Raw genomic sequence first — 15,972 nt, 5'->3', positions numbered from 1 at the left:
AAAAGGCACAATACCGTGACTGGAACGATACACAAATAACCCGCACACAGAAGAGAGGAGCTTACGACGACGTTTCGGTCCCAGTCGGACCGAAATGTTGTGGTAAGCTCCTCTATTCTATGTGCCGGCTATTTGTGTATAAAATTATTTCCTATATATATTGCACTGGTGACTTAGTGGCATGCTATGTATTCTGTTTAAAACAGTTTACCATTGGCTGTGTTGCTTTCTCCTGTCCATCTACAAAGTTAATATAGTTTGGCTTGACCCTAATGCGTCAACAGATTTAAATTAGCTCACCTGGTATTGTAGTTTAGATTCCATGTGAGATTTTAAAACTAAACATGGGAAGAGAGTGGTAAGGGTATGTGATATTATTGCACTGGATCGTTGGGAAAGGAGTTTGAAGAACATTACTTAAAATAAGTGATAGGACATGGGAGGACGGGAGGGGGTTACCATATTGACTCACTGGTGGTGTGATCAACTGAAGACAGCAGGAGTTTCCATAGTTAATTTTTCCTTCATTCTACAAAATATGCTTACGTTTATCTGTTTGATACACACTCTCTCTCTCTCTCTCTCTCTCTCTCTCTCTCTCTCTCTCTCTCTCTCTACTCACGCATCACTGAGGATGATGCCTGGGAAGACTTCATCGCAGGAGTTGATAGGTCTGAACCACTTGCCGCCTGTGGGGTCCAGCAGGAGGGACTTGAGTTCGGTGGTGCTGCATCGTTGAATCCTGCGGCGACCCATTCTTCTGCCTGTCTTGACGAGGAAGATGAAGATGAGGGTGACGAGCAGAGGAGCCAAGTGCCGACGACGTGGAGCTACCTAGTCGCTTTCTGTTTTGAAAGAGAAAAAGAGACAGAATTAAAATAAAAGTCGGGAAAACATTTATGCTCCCTTTTGTTATATACATATTGTAATATATTGTAGAAAACCAAGTAAAGCTATATTATATTAATTAATATAAATGGCAAATGTTAATTAAAGGTGAAAATTATCGTAGTAATAGAAGTCGAAATTTGTCATAATATTGAACACAAAAATGCCTAATTTTTAATTCCTGGCAGTATCACTCCGCAAAAATATTATAAAATCCCTGTCATAGGCTTTGTTGCTGGAGGACGATTTCTGGTCTTGTGGAAACCGACACCACAACTGTACATCAGTAAGTACTAAGACTTCCCTATATGGCTCTGTTACAAGCTACACACTGTATTGTGCGCATAAGATAGCTACCAGGATAACTTAAATATGTTGTAATTGCTGTGGAAAAAGTCGAGGCTAAGAATGCAAAGGAAGAAGATTTCAAGAAGTATACGACTATCTAAAGAAGCTGCAGAAATGATAAACAAAATCCTAACTAGAGCTCAGACTCAACATGTAATGAAAAATGAGCATAATATATCACCAGCAAGAACATGGGCATAATGCCCAATCGAAGAACCTGTTTCAAAACACACGTAAACATAATAGCATCAACGGTATATATCAGGCTAACTATTACGCACCCAGGTGAGAAAGGCCTGTTAATCTGAGTCGTAATTAACGATGGGGCCCCCTTAACAGGCGTTTCTCACCTGGGTGTGTAATATGGACAGCCTGTCCGAGAGCTGGAGCTGGAGTTAGAGCTAGAGCAGGAGCTAGTCATGTATCGTTTAGATAGCTTTGCTGTCTGGCATTGCGTGTCAGCTTTGCCATCGCTTCCGTTATTGCGAGTCAGCCTTGCAATCACTTCGCTACTGCGTGTCAGCCTTGCTATTATGTGTATGTGTATTCTGCAGTCGTACTCTGCATTGCTTGTTGCGTGTATTGCAAATAGCGTATTACGTTTGGGTTAATGTCACCTACACGAGTCAGGCGATTGGTATCTACGTTCACTCTACTAAAGCGGCCCAAACTTTTTCTACAGTGTTGCTGGCGAATTGCTCGTTCCATTGGCATAGAATATCAAAATACTTTTACTGCTGCACAGCTTCGTGACATTATTTGTACAAAGTTGAAATCTGAAGCAACTATGGCGCACCAGATAGACGTATCTCCCGCTACAGAAACTGTTAGTCGCAGATCTCCACTTAGGTTCCTCCAGAATAATGAGAGAGAGGCAACACCAGAACACTCAGACCATCGAGGTCTATGTGGGTCAGTCGTCTCAAGTGGTCACAGTCTACAGCGACCATCACCCTCTGGTTTACCTGAATTCTATGAAGAACCGCAACACAAGACTCATGAGGTGGAATCTCAGGCTGCAGCCTCATCATTTATGTATAATTCATATTGCTGGCAAAGATAATAAGCTGGCTGATTCTTTATCAAGAATTTAAAAATTAAAATGTGTTAGATTGGAATGTCTTAGGAATTATGGGTAGAACCAGCTCTTTTTCTCCCCTTTCTATGTATATTGTTTAATTTAATTGGTGTGTGTGTTTTTTTTAGTGAGGGGATATTCTGCTACCGTTAACCTATGTTAACCGTATTGTCTGCTGTTTTGCTCTAAGTTTAGAGTTTAGCTTTGTCTCGAGACAAGTTGAGCTCTGTCTAATGAGTTGGTTGAGAGGAAAGGCAGTTCCATTATTGTAACGTGCCATGGTAGCACTCTGCCCATGAAGGTGCAAGCCTAGTCCTGGCCATTAGAGCTCTTTTGGGGTGGGGGTATAACATACAAATAGTACGTTACTAATCGGCGTACGATTAATCGTTAAACCTTTAGCACCCGGTTCGCTGGTTGGGAGGCAGCCTGTATGGGAGTGTGTATATATGCAGAATAGTAATGTACTCTTTGCATGCCACTTTAACAAACATTAAATGGTCTTTAAAACTTGAATGTAAACATAAAAGAGATTTAATTAAAGTGAAGAGGTTGAACACCTGTCTTGGAATTAATTATTAAAAAGACTAAACAAATGTAGCAAATAATAGATATGATCTCGTAATTTAAATTATGCCAGGGCATAGACAGATCAAAAAAAATATACATTTACCCTGGAAGAGACCAGGATTGTGAAACACAGTTGGACAGGGAATCGAGCCTCCATGAGTTGCATAACCCACATGGGTTATACATAAAAAATATAACGAAGGAACATACACAGAAACCTGCTAAAGTGTCAGTGTAGCAAAGAAATGAAATGTGAAGTAACATAACAGAAGCCAATAATTGTTATGGCTTCTTGGAAAAATGCACAGTGGTAGATCATGTCAACCCACTAAAAGCCAAGAAAGAGGTGAGCTAAGAGGATGCATCTCAGTGCCATCAAACTACACTTAATAAAAATAAATACACCCCCTCCTCCCCTTGAATACATGCGTGGTGAAGGAGAAACGAGGGAGACATGGAATAAACAAGACATTACTGTGGTTGGATTGCGTGCCAACATGACAGAGACGCTGAGAGGGCAACTACAAGACTTTAGACAGAAAGTTGATAAAAAGAGTTCAAAAATGAATGGAGCATAAAATTTAGAAAAAAATGAGGCAAAATAACAAGATTAAAAGAATTGGTAATTTGAGAAATGCCGTTGATTCAGGTGGATCGTACAGGGAGCAAAGGACTAAAGGAGGGAAATGGTATAAAAAAGATATTTCTGGAAACGTTCGAAGTAAATCATGCTAGACAAACAGTTGTAAGAGAGACGAGAGAACTGATAAGGAGGCAGTAACACCGACAAGACAGTTGGGAAGATAAGCAGAAAGATCACTGATGATTTTGGACTTGATGAGGCCGAAGGTGAATTGGAATGGAAAAGGTGAGAAAATGAGGGTAATGAAACTACATGGAATATAGTAAGCACAAAATGAGAGGATGAAATATGCCATATATAATTTTTTAAGGAATTAGCAAATTCTAAATGGAAAAAAAAATCAAGAGACAATCTTAGAACTGAAAGAAGCTCAGAGGAGAACAGAGATAGGATCGTTTACAAAGTGAGTAGCTCATATCTAAGAAAGAATAGCTGGAGAAATGGATGAAAAGATGTTCACAGGGTCAATCTTGGCCCAGGTGTTGAGGTCTTCAAGTGATGACTTAATTTCCTGGATGGACATGTTCGTGATCAGCCTGTCAAGACGTTTCATAAACACTGAACGTTTTGCAAGCATGTATGGTGACGTGGAGATGGTAAAGCCGCGGTCTTCTAAGGTCTTCATGGCAGTAGGTGTAAGCACTTTGTCAGCTTCAGCATCATCGAGAAAAGTGACGATGAAAGCTCCTTTCAGTGACGTAATCTTGAGAGAAGCTGCAAGCTCAAGCTTCGTGGCGTCATCGACGACAGCAGACTTGGGCTTAATTCACACGATGTGACATCGTGGAGATGGTAGAGGTGATATGATAACAGGATAAGGTGGGAAGACTTCACCCAGCTGCAGGAGTGCAGAGGCCAACGGTCTGCCCTGGGGCAGGCAGCCAGCGACGCACAGAATCCTGGAGCCAAGATAAAGAATGTCCAGAAATTAACCAATCAGGCAGTGTCTTCTTGAAAACCCCTCGTTGAAGTGAATGCCCTGCTCTTACAAACAGTACATGGACACAAAGGGTATATATAGGCTCAGAGTGAGGTGCAATACTAGTGGTAGTACTAGTAGTAGTGACAAAAGTTGTAGTACTAGTAGTGATACAATACGGTAGAGCAATTAATTAGTACATGAGTAAAATGATATAAAGAGCGAAACATTGCCACAATAAAATGTCACATATAGTTGCACTTGTGTCCTTTTACTTTAAAATTCAGAAGCCTAAGTCCTAGGGCCCTGACCACCAGAGCTGGGATGGAAATAACAAGGGGAAACGTATCCTTCCCCAGTGCCCATCCTTGCCCATCTCCTCCCCTCTAATATATTTATGTCGTGCTGAATAGGTAAAACTGGTCAATTAGCAAGAACTCGTTTAAAATTAAGTCCTTTCTAAAATTTTCTCTTATACGTATAAAAGTATAGTTTTTTCATTTATGTTTATGTAAAAGTTAATAATTTTGTATCAAAAGAACCTTAGAAAACTTACCTAACCTTATTATAACAAATGCAATTAAATTTTGCCTAATCTAACTAAATATGTGTTAGATAAGTTTCAAATAATTTAATAGTAAACACAATGAAATATATATATATATATATATATATATATATATATATATATATATATATATATATATATATATATATATATATATATATATATATTTTAGGTTCAGAATGATTTTTGCCAAATTATTGCATACACAAATTTTTGCTTGCCTTATTCTGCAAGAAGAGCGTTGCTATTTAAGCCAAAATCACAAGTTTTACCTATTCGGTACGACATATATATCACCAAAAAGACAAACCAAATACCTACTTCAGGTTCTATAAGCGCCTGAAGTGCTCTCTTCAGCGCTGAATTCCCCCATATATCCACTCAAACCCCCGACCATCACAGAAGTAAGGACGCTTCAACTGTCTCCCTGTAAAACACCTCATGACAAACGTACCAAAAACAGCAGGATAAAATTATGGCATACAGATGCTATAATTAACAAAGTTGATGGACTACAAGCATGGATAAGAGGGGTGTCACCAGACAATTACCAAAAAGGAATGAATATTAACTGGAGCTTCATCAAATGTGATATTCTCAGGAGACGATATTAGAAGGATGGAGAGAGGAAAAAGAGGTAGTGGATGAGTAATGTGATTCAGGAGCACGTAGAGCTTCCAGGAACTGGAAGGAATACACTGCTAGGAATATAGGAATCTTATGGCAAACACAATAAGGACTGGCAAATGCTACATCCCGCCATTAAGTAACAGGAGCCTGAGACAAGAATGAGGAAATAATTAAAGCCATCGAGGGCTTATTAAGGGTAGTAGTTAACAAGATCAAGACAAGTTCTTTCATCACGGGAGATTTTAAATTCAGGGAAATAGACTGTGTGTGTGTGTGTGTGTGTGTGTGTGTGTGTGTGTGTGTACTCACCTAATTGTGGCTGCAGGGGTCGAGACTCAGCTCCTGGCCCCGCCTCTTCACTGAACGCTACTAGGTCCTCTCACTGTTTCATGAGCTTTATCATACCTCCTCTTAAAGCTATGTATGGTTCCTGCCTCCACTACATCACTTGCTAGACTCTTCCATTTCCTGATAACTATGGCTGAAAAAATACTTCCTAACATCCCTTTGACTCGTCTGAGTCTTCAACTTCCAAGTGTGACCCCTTGTTTCTGTGTCCCATCTCTGGAACATCCTGTCTTTGTCCACCTTGTCTATGCCATGCAATATTTTGTATGTCGTTATCATGTCTCCTCTGACCCTCCTGTCCTCCAGTGTCGTCAGGCCGATTTCCTTTAATCTTTCTTCGTAGAACATTCCCCTTAGCTCTGGAACTAACTTTGTCGCAAACCTTTGCACTTGCTCTAATTTCTTGACGTGCTTGACCAGGTGTGGTTCCAAACTGGTGCTGCATACTCCAGCATGGGCCTGACGTACACGGTGTACAGTGTCTTGAACGATTCCTTACTAAGGTATCAGAACGCTATTCTCAGGTTTGCCAGGCGCCCATATGCTGCAGGAGTTATCTGGTTGATGTGTGCTTCTGGAGACGTGCTCGGTGTTATACTCACCCCTAGATCTTTCTCCTTGAGTGAGGTTTGCAGTCTTTGGCCACCTAGCCTATACTCTGTCTGCGGTCTTCTTTGCCCTTCCCCGATCTTCATGATGACTGCATTTGGTGGGGTTAAACTCGAGAAGTCAGTTGCTGGACCAGGTGTCCAGCCTGTCCAGGTCTCTTTGAAGTCCTGCCTGATCCTCAACTGATTTAATTCTCCTCATTAACCTCATATCATCTGCGAACAGGGACACTTCTGAGCCTATCCTTTCCATCATGTCATTCACATATATCAAAAATAGCACTGGTTCTAGGATCAACCCCTGTGGAACCCCGCTCGTCACAGGTGCCCAGTGTGATGCCTCATCACGTACCATGACTCGTTGTTGCCTCCCTGTCAGGTATTCTCTGATCCATTGCAGTGCCTGATCCTCTAGCTTCTGCACTAATCTCTTGTGAGGAACTGTGTCGAAGGCCTTCCTGCAGTCTCATCTCTCTCGTGTCTTACTTCTGTTACTTCATCATAAAACTCCAGAAAGTTTGTGACACAGGATTTGCATTCCATGAATCCGTGCTGGTTGTCATTTATAAACCTGTTCCTTTCCAGGTGCTCCACCACTCTCCTCCTGATAATCTTCTCCATCACTTTGCATACTATACATGTCAGTGACACTTGTCTGTAATTTAGTGCCTCTTTTCTGTCTCATTTTTTAAACATCCGCCGGGTCGCCATCTGGAGAAGACCCGGGCCGGAAGTACCGGCGAACCTACATCCTTCCATAACACCACAGGTAGTTTCCCAGTTTCAAGGGATGTGTTGAAGATTGTGGTTAGTGGCACATTAACCACACAATGTGTGTGTGTACTCACCTAGTTGTACTCACCTAGTTGAGATTGCAGGGGTCGAGTCCAAGCTCCTGGCCCCGCCTCTTCACTGGTCGCTACTAGGTCACTCTCCCTGAACCATGAGCTTTATCGTACCTCTGCTTAAAGCTATGTATGGATCCTGACTCCACTACATCGCTTCCCAAACTATTCCACTTCCTGACTACTCTGTGGCTGAAGAAATACTTCCTAACATCCCTTTGATTCATCTGTGTCTTCAACTTCCAACTGTGTCCCCTTGTTACTGTGTCCAGTCTCTGGAACATCCTGTCTTTGTCCACCTTGTCAATTCCTCTCAGTATTTTGTAAGTCGTTATCATGTCCCCTCTATCTCTCCTGTCCTCCAGTGTCGTCAGGTTGATTTCCTTTAACCTCTCCTCATAGGACATACCTCTTAGCTCTGGGACTAGTCTTGTTACAAACCTTTGCACTTTCTCTAGTTTCTTTACATGCTTGGCTAGGTGTGGGTTCCAAACTGGTGCCGCATACTCCAATATGGGCCTAACGTACACGGTGTATAGGGTCCTGAACGATTCCTTATTAAGAGGTCGGAATGCTGTTCTGAGGTTTGCCAGGCGCCCATATGCTGCAGCAGTTATTTGGTTTATGTGCGCTTCAGGAGATGTGCCTGGTGTTATACTCACCCCAAGATCTTTTTCCTTGAGTGATGTTTGTAGTCTCTGACCCCCTAGACTGTACTCCATCTGCGGTCTTCTTTGCCCTTCCCCAATCCTCATGACTTTGCACTTGGTGGGATTGAACTCCAGGAGCCAGTTGCTGGACCAGGTCTGCAGCCTGTCCAGATCCCTTTGTATTTCTGCCTGGTCTTCGATCGAATGAACTCTTCTCATCAACTTCACGTCATCTGCAAACAGTGATACCTCGGAGTTTATTCCTTCCGTCATGTCGTTCACAAATACCAGAAACAGCACTGGTCCTAGGACTGACCCCTGTGGGACCCCACTGGTCACAGGTGCCCACTCTGACACCTCGCCTCGTACCATTACTCGCTGCTGTCTTCCTGACAAGTATTCCCTGATCCATTGCAGTGCCTTCCCTGTTATTCCTGCTTGGTCCTCCAGTTTTTGCACTAATCTCTTGTGTGGTACTGTGTCAAACGCCTTCTTGCAGTCTAAGAAAATGCAATCCACCCACCCCTCTCTCTCTTCTCTTACTGCTGTCACCATGTCATAGAACTCCAGTAGGTTTGTGACACAGGATTTCCCGTCTCTGAAACCATGTTGTCTGCTGGTGATGAGATCATTCCTTTCTAGATGTTCCACCATTCTTCTCCTGACAATCTTTTCCATGATTTTGCATGCTATACATGTCAGTGACACTGGTCTGTAGTTTAGTGCTTCATGTCTGTCTCCTTTTTTAAAGATTGCTACCACATTTGCTGTCTTCCATGCCTCAGGCAATCTCCCTGTTTCGATAGATGTATTGAATATTGTTGTTAGGGGTACACATAGCGCCTCTGCTCCCTCTCTCAGGACCCATGGAGAGATGTTATCTGGCCCCATTGCCTTTGAGGTATCTAGCTCACTCAGAAGCCTCTTCACTTCTTCCTCGGTTGTGTGTACTGTGTCCAGCACATGGTGTACCCCACCTCTCCGTCTTTCTGGAGCCCCTTCTGTCTCCTCTGTGAACACTTCTTTGAATCTCTTGTTGAGTTCCTCACATACTTCACTGTCATTTCTTGTTGTCTCTCCTCCTTCCTTCCTTAGCCTGATTACCTGGTCTTTGACGGTTGTTTTCTTCCTGATGTGGCTGTATAACAGCTTCGGGTCAGATTTGGCTTTTGCTGCTATGTCGTTTTCATATTGACGTTGGGCCTCCCTTCTTATCTGTGCATATTCGTTTCTGGCTCTACGACTGCTCTCCTTATTCTCCTGGGTCCTTTGCCTTCTATATTTCTTCCATTCCCTAGCACACTTGGTTTTTGCCTCCTTGCATCTTTGAGTGAACCATGGGCTCATCCTGGCTTTTTCATTATTCCTGTTACCCTTGGGTACAAACCTCTCCTCAGCCTCCTTGCACATTGTGACTACATATTCCATCATCTCATTAACTGGTTTCCCTGCCAGTTCTCTGTCCCACTGAACCTCATTCAGGAAGTTCCTCATTCCTGTGTAGTCCCCTTTCCTGTAGTTTGGTTTCATTCGTCCTGGCCTTCCTGCTTCCCCCTCCACTTGTAGCTCTACTGTGTATTCGAAGCTCAAAACCACATGATCGCTGGCCCCAAGGGGTCTTTCATATGTGATGTCCTCAATATCTGCACTACTCAAGGTGAATACTAAGTCCAGTCTTGCTGGTTCATCCTCTCCTCTCTCTCTTGTAGTGTCCCTTACGTGTTGGTACATGAAGTTTTCCAGTACCACCTCCATCATCTTAGCCCTCCATGTATCTTGGCCCCCATGTGGCTCCAAGTTCTCCCATTCGATCTCCTTGTGGTTAAAGTCGCCCATGATCAGGAGCTTTGCCCTGCATGTATGAGCTCTTCTGGCCACTGCAGCCAGTGTGTCAACCATCGCTCTATTGCTCTCGTCATACTCTTGCCTTGGCCTCCTGCTGTTCTGTGGTGGGTTATACATCACTGCAATTATCACCTTGGGACCTCCAGAGTGAAGCGTTCCCGCTATGCAATCACTTTCTTCTCCGCTGTCTCCGCTGTCTCCTCTCTCCAGCTCATCAAAATTCCATCGGTGTTTGATCAGCAATGCCACTCCTCCCCCCCCTGTTCCTTCTGTCTTTCCTCAGGATCTGGTATCCCGTTGGGAAGATGGCATCTGTTATCATACCTGTAAGTTTGGTTTCTGTGATTGCTGTGATGTCTGGTGATGCCTCTTTGACTCTTTTGTGCCACTCCTCCCACTTGTTTGTTATTCCATCAGCGTTTGTGTACCATACCTTCAGTTTCCTTTCCAACACTGTGGTTTGGGGGGCCTGTGGGGGTGGGAGACCTGGTAGCATACTGTGGGATTCTATGGTTGGGGGTTGGGTGGAAGCTGTGGGTATGGATTGTATTGTGTGTTGGGATGGTGTGATAGGTTGTGGGGTTCTGAGGATAGTTGTGTGTGTGCTTGCTCTTGCTGCTCTGTTCTGGTCTGACTGACCTCTGCTGGTTCCATCCTTGTCTCCTTTCCTAGCTCCTTTCGCTTTTTTGTCCTCTCCCTCAGCTGCTGTCTCTCTTTTTGTGTTCTGTCTCTGTCTAGGAACACCTTCTTGTACTCTTCCGAGCTTCTCAACCGTGGTTTTTCTTGGAGGATCCTGTTCCGCACTGTTTCTGTCCTGAGAATCAGCTTGATCGGTCGGTTTCTTCCCTTCAAGTACCCCCCTATTCTTTGAAAATTTACAATCTCGTCCATGTCTTATGTGTGTGTGTGTGTGTACGCGGGTGCGAGTACAAACACACACATACACACAGAGACAGACACACACACACACATACACACACACACACACACAAAGGAATACCGTGGGTACATAACATTAGTTGACAATGAGTGTATCTAGCCTTGAGAAGATTACATTGGAATGCTTGCTCTGTAAGGACTGTGAGAATGATATGTGAAGAATGTGGGAATGCTGAGAGAAGCATGTTGTAATGTTGTGTGAAAAATGTTGGCATGTTGAATATCTCTATCTGTATCATGTGGTTGGTAATAAGAAAACCAGAGAGAGAGAGAGAGAGAGAGAGAGAGAGAGAGAGAGAGAGAGAGAGAGAGAGAGAGAGAGAGAGCGAGCAGTTACATAAACTAACATTGGATACTCGCCAAAAATCCACTAGACCATCAAGGTGTACCCGAAATACCATGAGTGAATTATCAGACACTTCACTCTAAAAATCTCGCTAATGACTCTCCATCATCCAAGACATCTCGACGTTGAACTCGACCTCTGGGTCTCTCCCCAAGCTACCGAGGCTCGAGGTGTGAGCTGGCACCATCGTTCCTGCTATAAACACTGGCTGGGTCGTCACGACCTTCGCCCGCCCACCAAGGCGGTGTAATATTCTTGCCGGTTAGCTCTTAATTCCCAAGTCTTTATAAGCTCACAGTGAAACTTTGCAATAACACTGAATATTTCAGAATTTTTATTAGTTTACAGTGAATCTGCTAAGTCACTGGATGTTTTCTAAGTCGTTATAAGTTCCCAGTAAGTCTTTGATGAATCATTGGATAGTATTAAGTCGTTATAAGTAAACAGTGAATCTTTATAACATAATAATAATAATAATAATAATAATAATAATAATAATAATAATAATAATAATAATAATCTATTTCTACAAATACTTGATACAACATATACAGGCCTAGATGACATCAATGACATACTATACAGGAAGCCCCTGGTTATGCAAAGCATTTCGGACAACTTAGGTTAATTTCGGCCCCCAGGATACGACCCACACCAGTCAACTGTCACTCAGGTACCTAGGCGTCCTAAGTCGTTACAGGTTCATAGTAAGTCTTCGAAGAAGCGTTGGACCGTACCAAGATATTACATGTTCACAGTGATCCTTCGCTAAATCGTTGGATATTACGGAGCGTCATCTGATAACGCAAGAAATATTAATATCACGTTAAATCTACATTAGACTCACTCGATACCGTCAAATCCTGACGATGTTTCAAAATTAAATCCGAAACACACATTTTATTTTAAGTTATCAGTGTTGTTACTCTACATCTAGAAACAGTTATTAGTGTTCTTATTCTACGCTTATAAAGACACAGTTTTTATCTGTTTTCGTTACTTATATTTTCTTTTTTCCGTCATAATTTAGTGATCGTCCCTTTTCCCATGGATGGTATTAGTGAATGTCAAGACTCAACAAGCAGTATATTATATTATTGTACCCCCGGAACAAGTGGAATTGATCAGTAACAACACAGCATTAGCCAAGGAGTCGAACCCATGCTGTTTTGGCCCACCTCATAATGAGAGAAAATGCTTTAGACCACTAGACCACACAACTCTTAACAATGGTGCATCCAGCCAAGCTAGATGTTGTACCCACCATCTAAGGACATACGGTGGTGTGGACGCCTCTGAGCTAATTTCATTCTACTTCCTGTTTGGTGTACTAGATCAAAGGCGTCCACACCACCGTATGTCCTTCGATGGTGGGTACAACATCTAGCTTGGCTGGATGCACCATTGTTAAGGATTGTGTGGTCTCAAGCATCATGCATTTTCTCTCACCATGAGGTGGGCCAAAACAGCATGGGTTCGACTCCTTGGCTAATGCAGTGTTGTTATTGATCAATACAACTTGTTCTGTGGGTACAATATATATATATATATATATATATATATATATATATATATATATATATATATATATATATATATATATATATATATTGATGGTGTGTGTAAATCTAATTGAAAATTTCTGCCGTGGCTAGTCTTACGGTGATGACCAACTCAGTGGTGCTGATGGTCATATCTCCCCTTCAAGGGGCGCTCACTGATGTGGCGAAGAGGCTCTTGGTCTAAGGAATTAAACCCTTCGGTCTCCTTCCTCAGACTGAACCCAATTACCCACCACTCCTCCCTTCCCTATCCCATCTTCCACATCCCCCAATTTTCCCCCTTTCCTCCCCACTCCCAACCCCCCTCCTACTTGTCCCATTTGTAGTCTCTGGAGTTCTCCCCTCTGGCATCACAGTTTCTAAGTAGGGGGAAGTGTGCTGAGGTTCATCCTACTCCGTGGGGTCCCTCGGGGGTGGTGTAGTTTGCCGTTGAATCTGAATTGTTTGGAGGTGCCATGCTCCCTTCCCGGATTTCCGAGAAGTGGGCAGAGGCTGCCTATCGATTCTGGGAGGTGACAGCGGGTTTCTGACCACCCTCTCTTTTGTCCACCGAGGTGGGTCGGTAGATGTGAGGTTGCTATCCCGGAGCGCTGGTTTACTGGCAGGAAGGGTAGGGTATGGCAAGGGTTCGATGCTGCATCTACACTGCTAGTGGGCTCGAGGGCTTCTCGGATGAGAGGAGGAACTTACAGCCCTTGCATGCCTTCTAGTAACTGCCCCTCCGCCATCCTTCTTTTTTTTCTTTCTCTTTTCGTTAAAATTACAAAGAATCACCACTATCATGCAGTCTTCATTTAGTGATAACCCTCCTCCTCCCATGCCCCTTTCTGTTCCCACAACCTGTTCTGACCCGGCTTCATTATTGGACCATTCTCTAGACTCTTCTCATACCCCTGCACCTTCTGCTGGTGACGCTTCATCCCCTGCTCCAGGTGCTGAGGTGCCACTCGTTTCTGTTAATGCCTCTACCTCTTGCACACCTTTAACACTGTGTCTGGCTGCCCTGAATATGGTGCATGGTTTTCGAATCGCCCACCTCCCTCGGGTCGGGCCACCTGTGCTACTCCTAAACGTTCCAGACCATCTCCTGACGACAGCTCTTTAATATCTACCCAAAAACGACCTACGAGACACCCACTTCCTTTGTGCACCATGTTTACAAGTACGTAGTGGACTAAATTCTTTTCCCTACGGCCGACATCTCCAACTGATTATCTTTCTGACCATAGTATTGTTAAAGCTCTTTTACGACATCTTGGCCAAAATATATCCTTTCATGCTCTTCGAAGCAGTGTGTGCATCGTTACCGTTCAGAATTCAGAACACGCTCATGATCTTTCCCACGTTACTTCGATAGATAACACTCCAATCACAGTTCATATGCATGCTATTCTCAGTTCTTGCAGTGGTATGGTGGTTTTACCGCGTACCATTGTACAGAGATTGTACAGAGTGATTTTCTGTCTTGCAATGATGACATTTTGGAGCAATTAGCCCTTCAGGATCTTCCAATTCTCAAAGTGGACACACATGTCCTGCCTGCTTGCAGGCAGAGGCACTATCCCAGAAACATCGCCCGCTTAACCTTCGACTGCCGTGAACTCCCGCCCTTCGTTTATATCCCGGTCTATTGCCTAGAAGTCCATAAAGTGGTCCCTACTCCCCAGCAGTGCCGAAATTGCTGGTGCTTTGGACATCCTGCTAAATGCTGCAGATCTGTGGTGGAGTGCCCAGTCTGTGGTGCTGCAGATCATGCCGATACATCTTGCAGTCTTTCCCCCACTTGTCTCAATTGCAATGGACCTCATCCTTCTTTTTCCCACAGTTGTCAGGTCTATCATAATGAACGAGAAATCGTTGTCTTAGGGATAGCAAAGGCCTTACTTAGGCTATGGCTGTCTCTCGGTTCCACATAAAAGGCGAATCTTCCTCATATCCCTTATTTACGAGTAGCTAGGAGACCTCCAACCTTGGTGGTCCCCATGCCTGCCAGCTCCTCCAGTGTCCTATCTTCTGGGGTCACTCCCATTCTTTTGCGGTTTTATTCTCTGAAACCCCCCACTTCCTTACCTATTTCCACCTCTACTTCTTCTTGCCCACTAGTTTCTCAGTCTACAAGACCTCGCACATCTTCACACTTATCACCTTCAAAGTTAAACCTGTCTCATAAGCCCAGATCTCTTTGTATTACTCTGGTGCTTACAATTCCCCAACAGTTTTCCTTTTCGGCCTCGGTGCCTGCTTCTAACTTTCACACGAAGGTGGAGGTTCACCCTTCCCCTGTGTAACCCCTCATCTCCTGTTCCCCCAGAGTCTTCTACCCCAGTTACCTCCCAACCTCCTTCCTCTTCTGTTGCACCACAGGATTCTTCTGCCCCGGCCAGCACATCTCTCCAGGTTCTTACTTCCCTCCCCTCTCAAACCTCTTCGATTCCCTCCATAGTCTCCCCAATCTCTACTTGCTCTACCTCACCTGTCTCTGAAATCACAGTACTGCAGAGACTAAACCCTCGATAAACACCGACGTACTTCCTTCTACCCCTTCTTCTTTTGCATGACCCTCTCAACAATCTTTTTCCTTCACAGCATTTTGATTCCTCCTTGCTTACATGCTTACCGTTGCCTCCACACGTTGACTTCACTGACCCTAATAGCCCATAGATTTTATCGCTTCTTATTGTTGGTATACCTGTCTTTGTAAATAATGACTTATTTACAATGGAATATTCACGCCCTTAGGGGTAATTGGGGAGAGATCCAGATGTTGCTCTCCCAGTTTTCTCCAGTATGTGTTGGGTTACAAGAGCCCAAAATTTGTTCAGCTGTTATTCGTCCCATTTCAGGCTGTGTGCTGTTGCATTTTTCTTATCCCTTTCCTGATGAATCATTTAAGGAGAGTGCTCTTCTTGTGCTCATTGGTGTATCGAATCAACGGATGTTCATTCTCTGCTGCATTATACTGCAGCCAGTATTTATTTGCACAGATAGTATGGCAGTTTGTTCTCCATATTTCTCCCCTTCCCGTGCATTCTGTATCTCGGATATTGTGTTCTTGATCTCTTCTCTACCGCCGCCCATCTTGTTGTTAGATGATTTTAATGCTCACCATAATCTTTGGGAAGGGTTCCACTGTGATTCTCGTGGTGATCAGTTGGAGATTCATCTTACTTCTCATCCTCTTCATG

At 43.6% G+C, this 15,972-nt stretch overlaps 1 protein-coding gene across 1 annotated transcript in view; it reads right to left on the bottom strand.

The window, feature by feature from the left end:
* LOC128685676 (uncharacterized) overlaps positions 1-878 on the bottom strand; it is a 47,731-nt gene extending 46,853 nt beyond the window's left edge. Inside the window, exon 1 of the mRNA XM_070088103.1 lies at positions 623-878. Coding sequence (XP_069944204.1) covers positions 623-756 — 134 coding nt within the window. The 5' untranslated portion in view covers positions 757-878. The remainder of the gene's footprint in view (positions 1-622) is intronic.
* Between the last annotated feature and the right edge of the window lie 15,094 nt (positions 879-15,972).

This window comes from Cherax quadricarinatus, chromosome 23 (genome assembly GCF_038502225.1).
Source record: "Cherax quadricarinatus isolate ZL_2023a chromosome 23, ASM3850222v1, whole genome shotgun sequence".
Lineage (NCBI taxonomy): Eukaryota > Metazoa > Arthropoda > Malacostraca > Decapoda > Parastacidae > Cherax > Cherax quadricarinatus.
The sequence above is the reverse complement of the archived record's forward strand: the minus strand, read 5'-3'. Positions and strand labels throughout refer to the sequence as shown.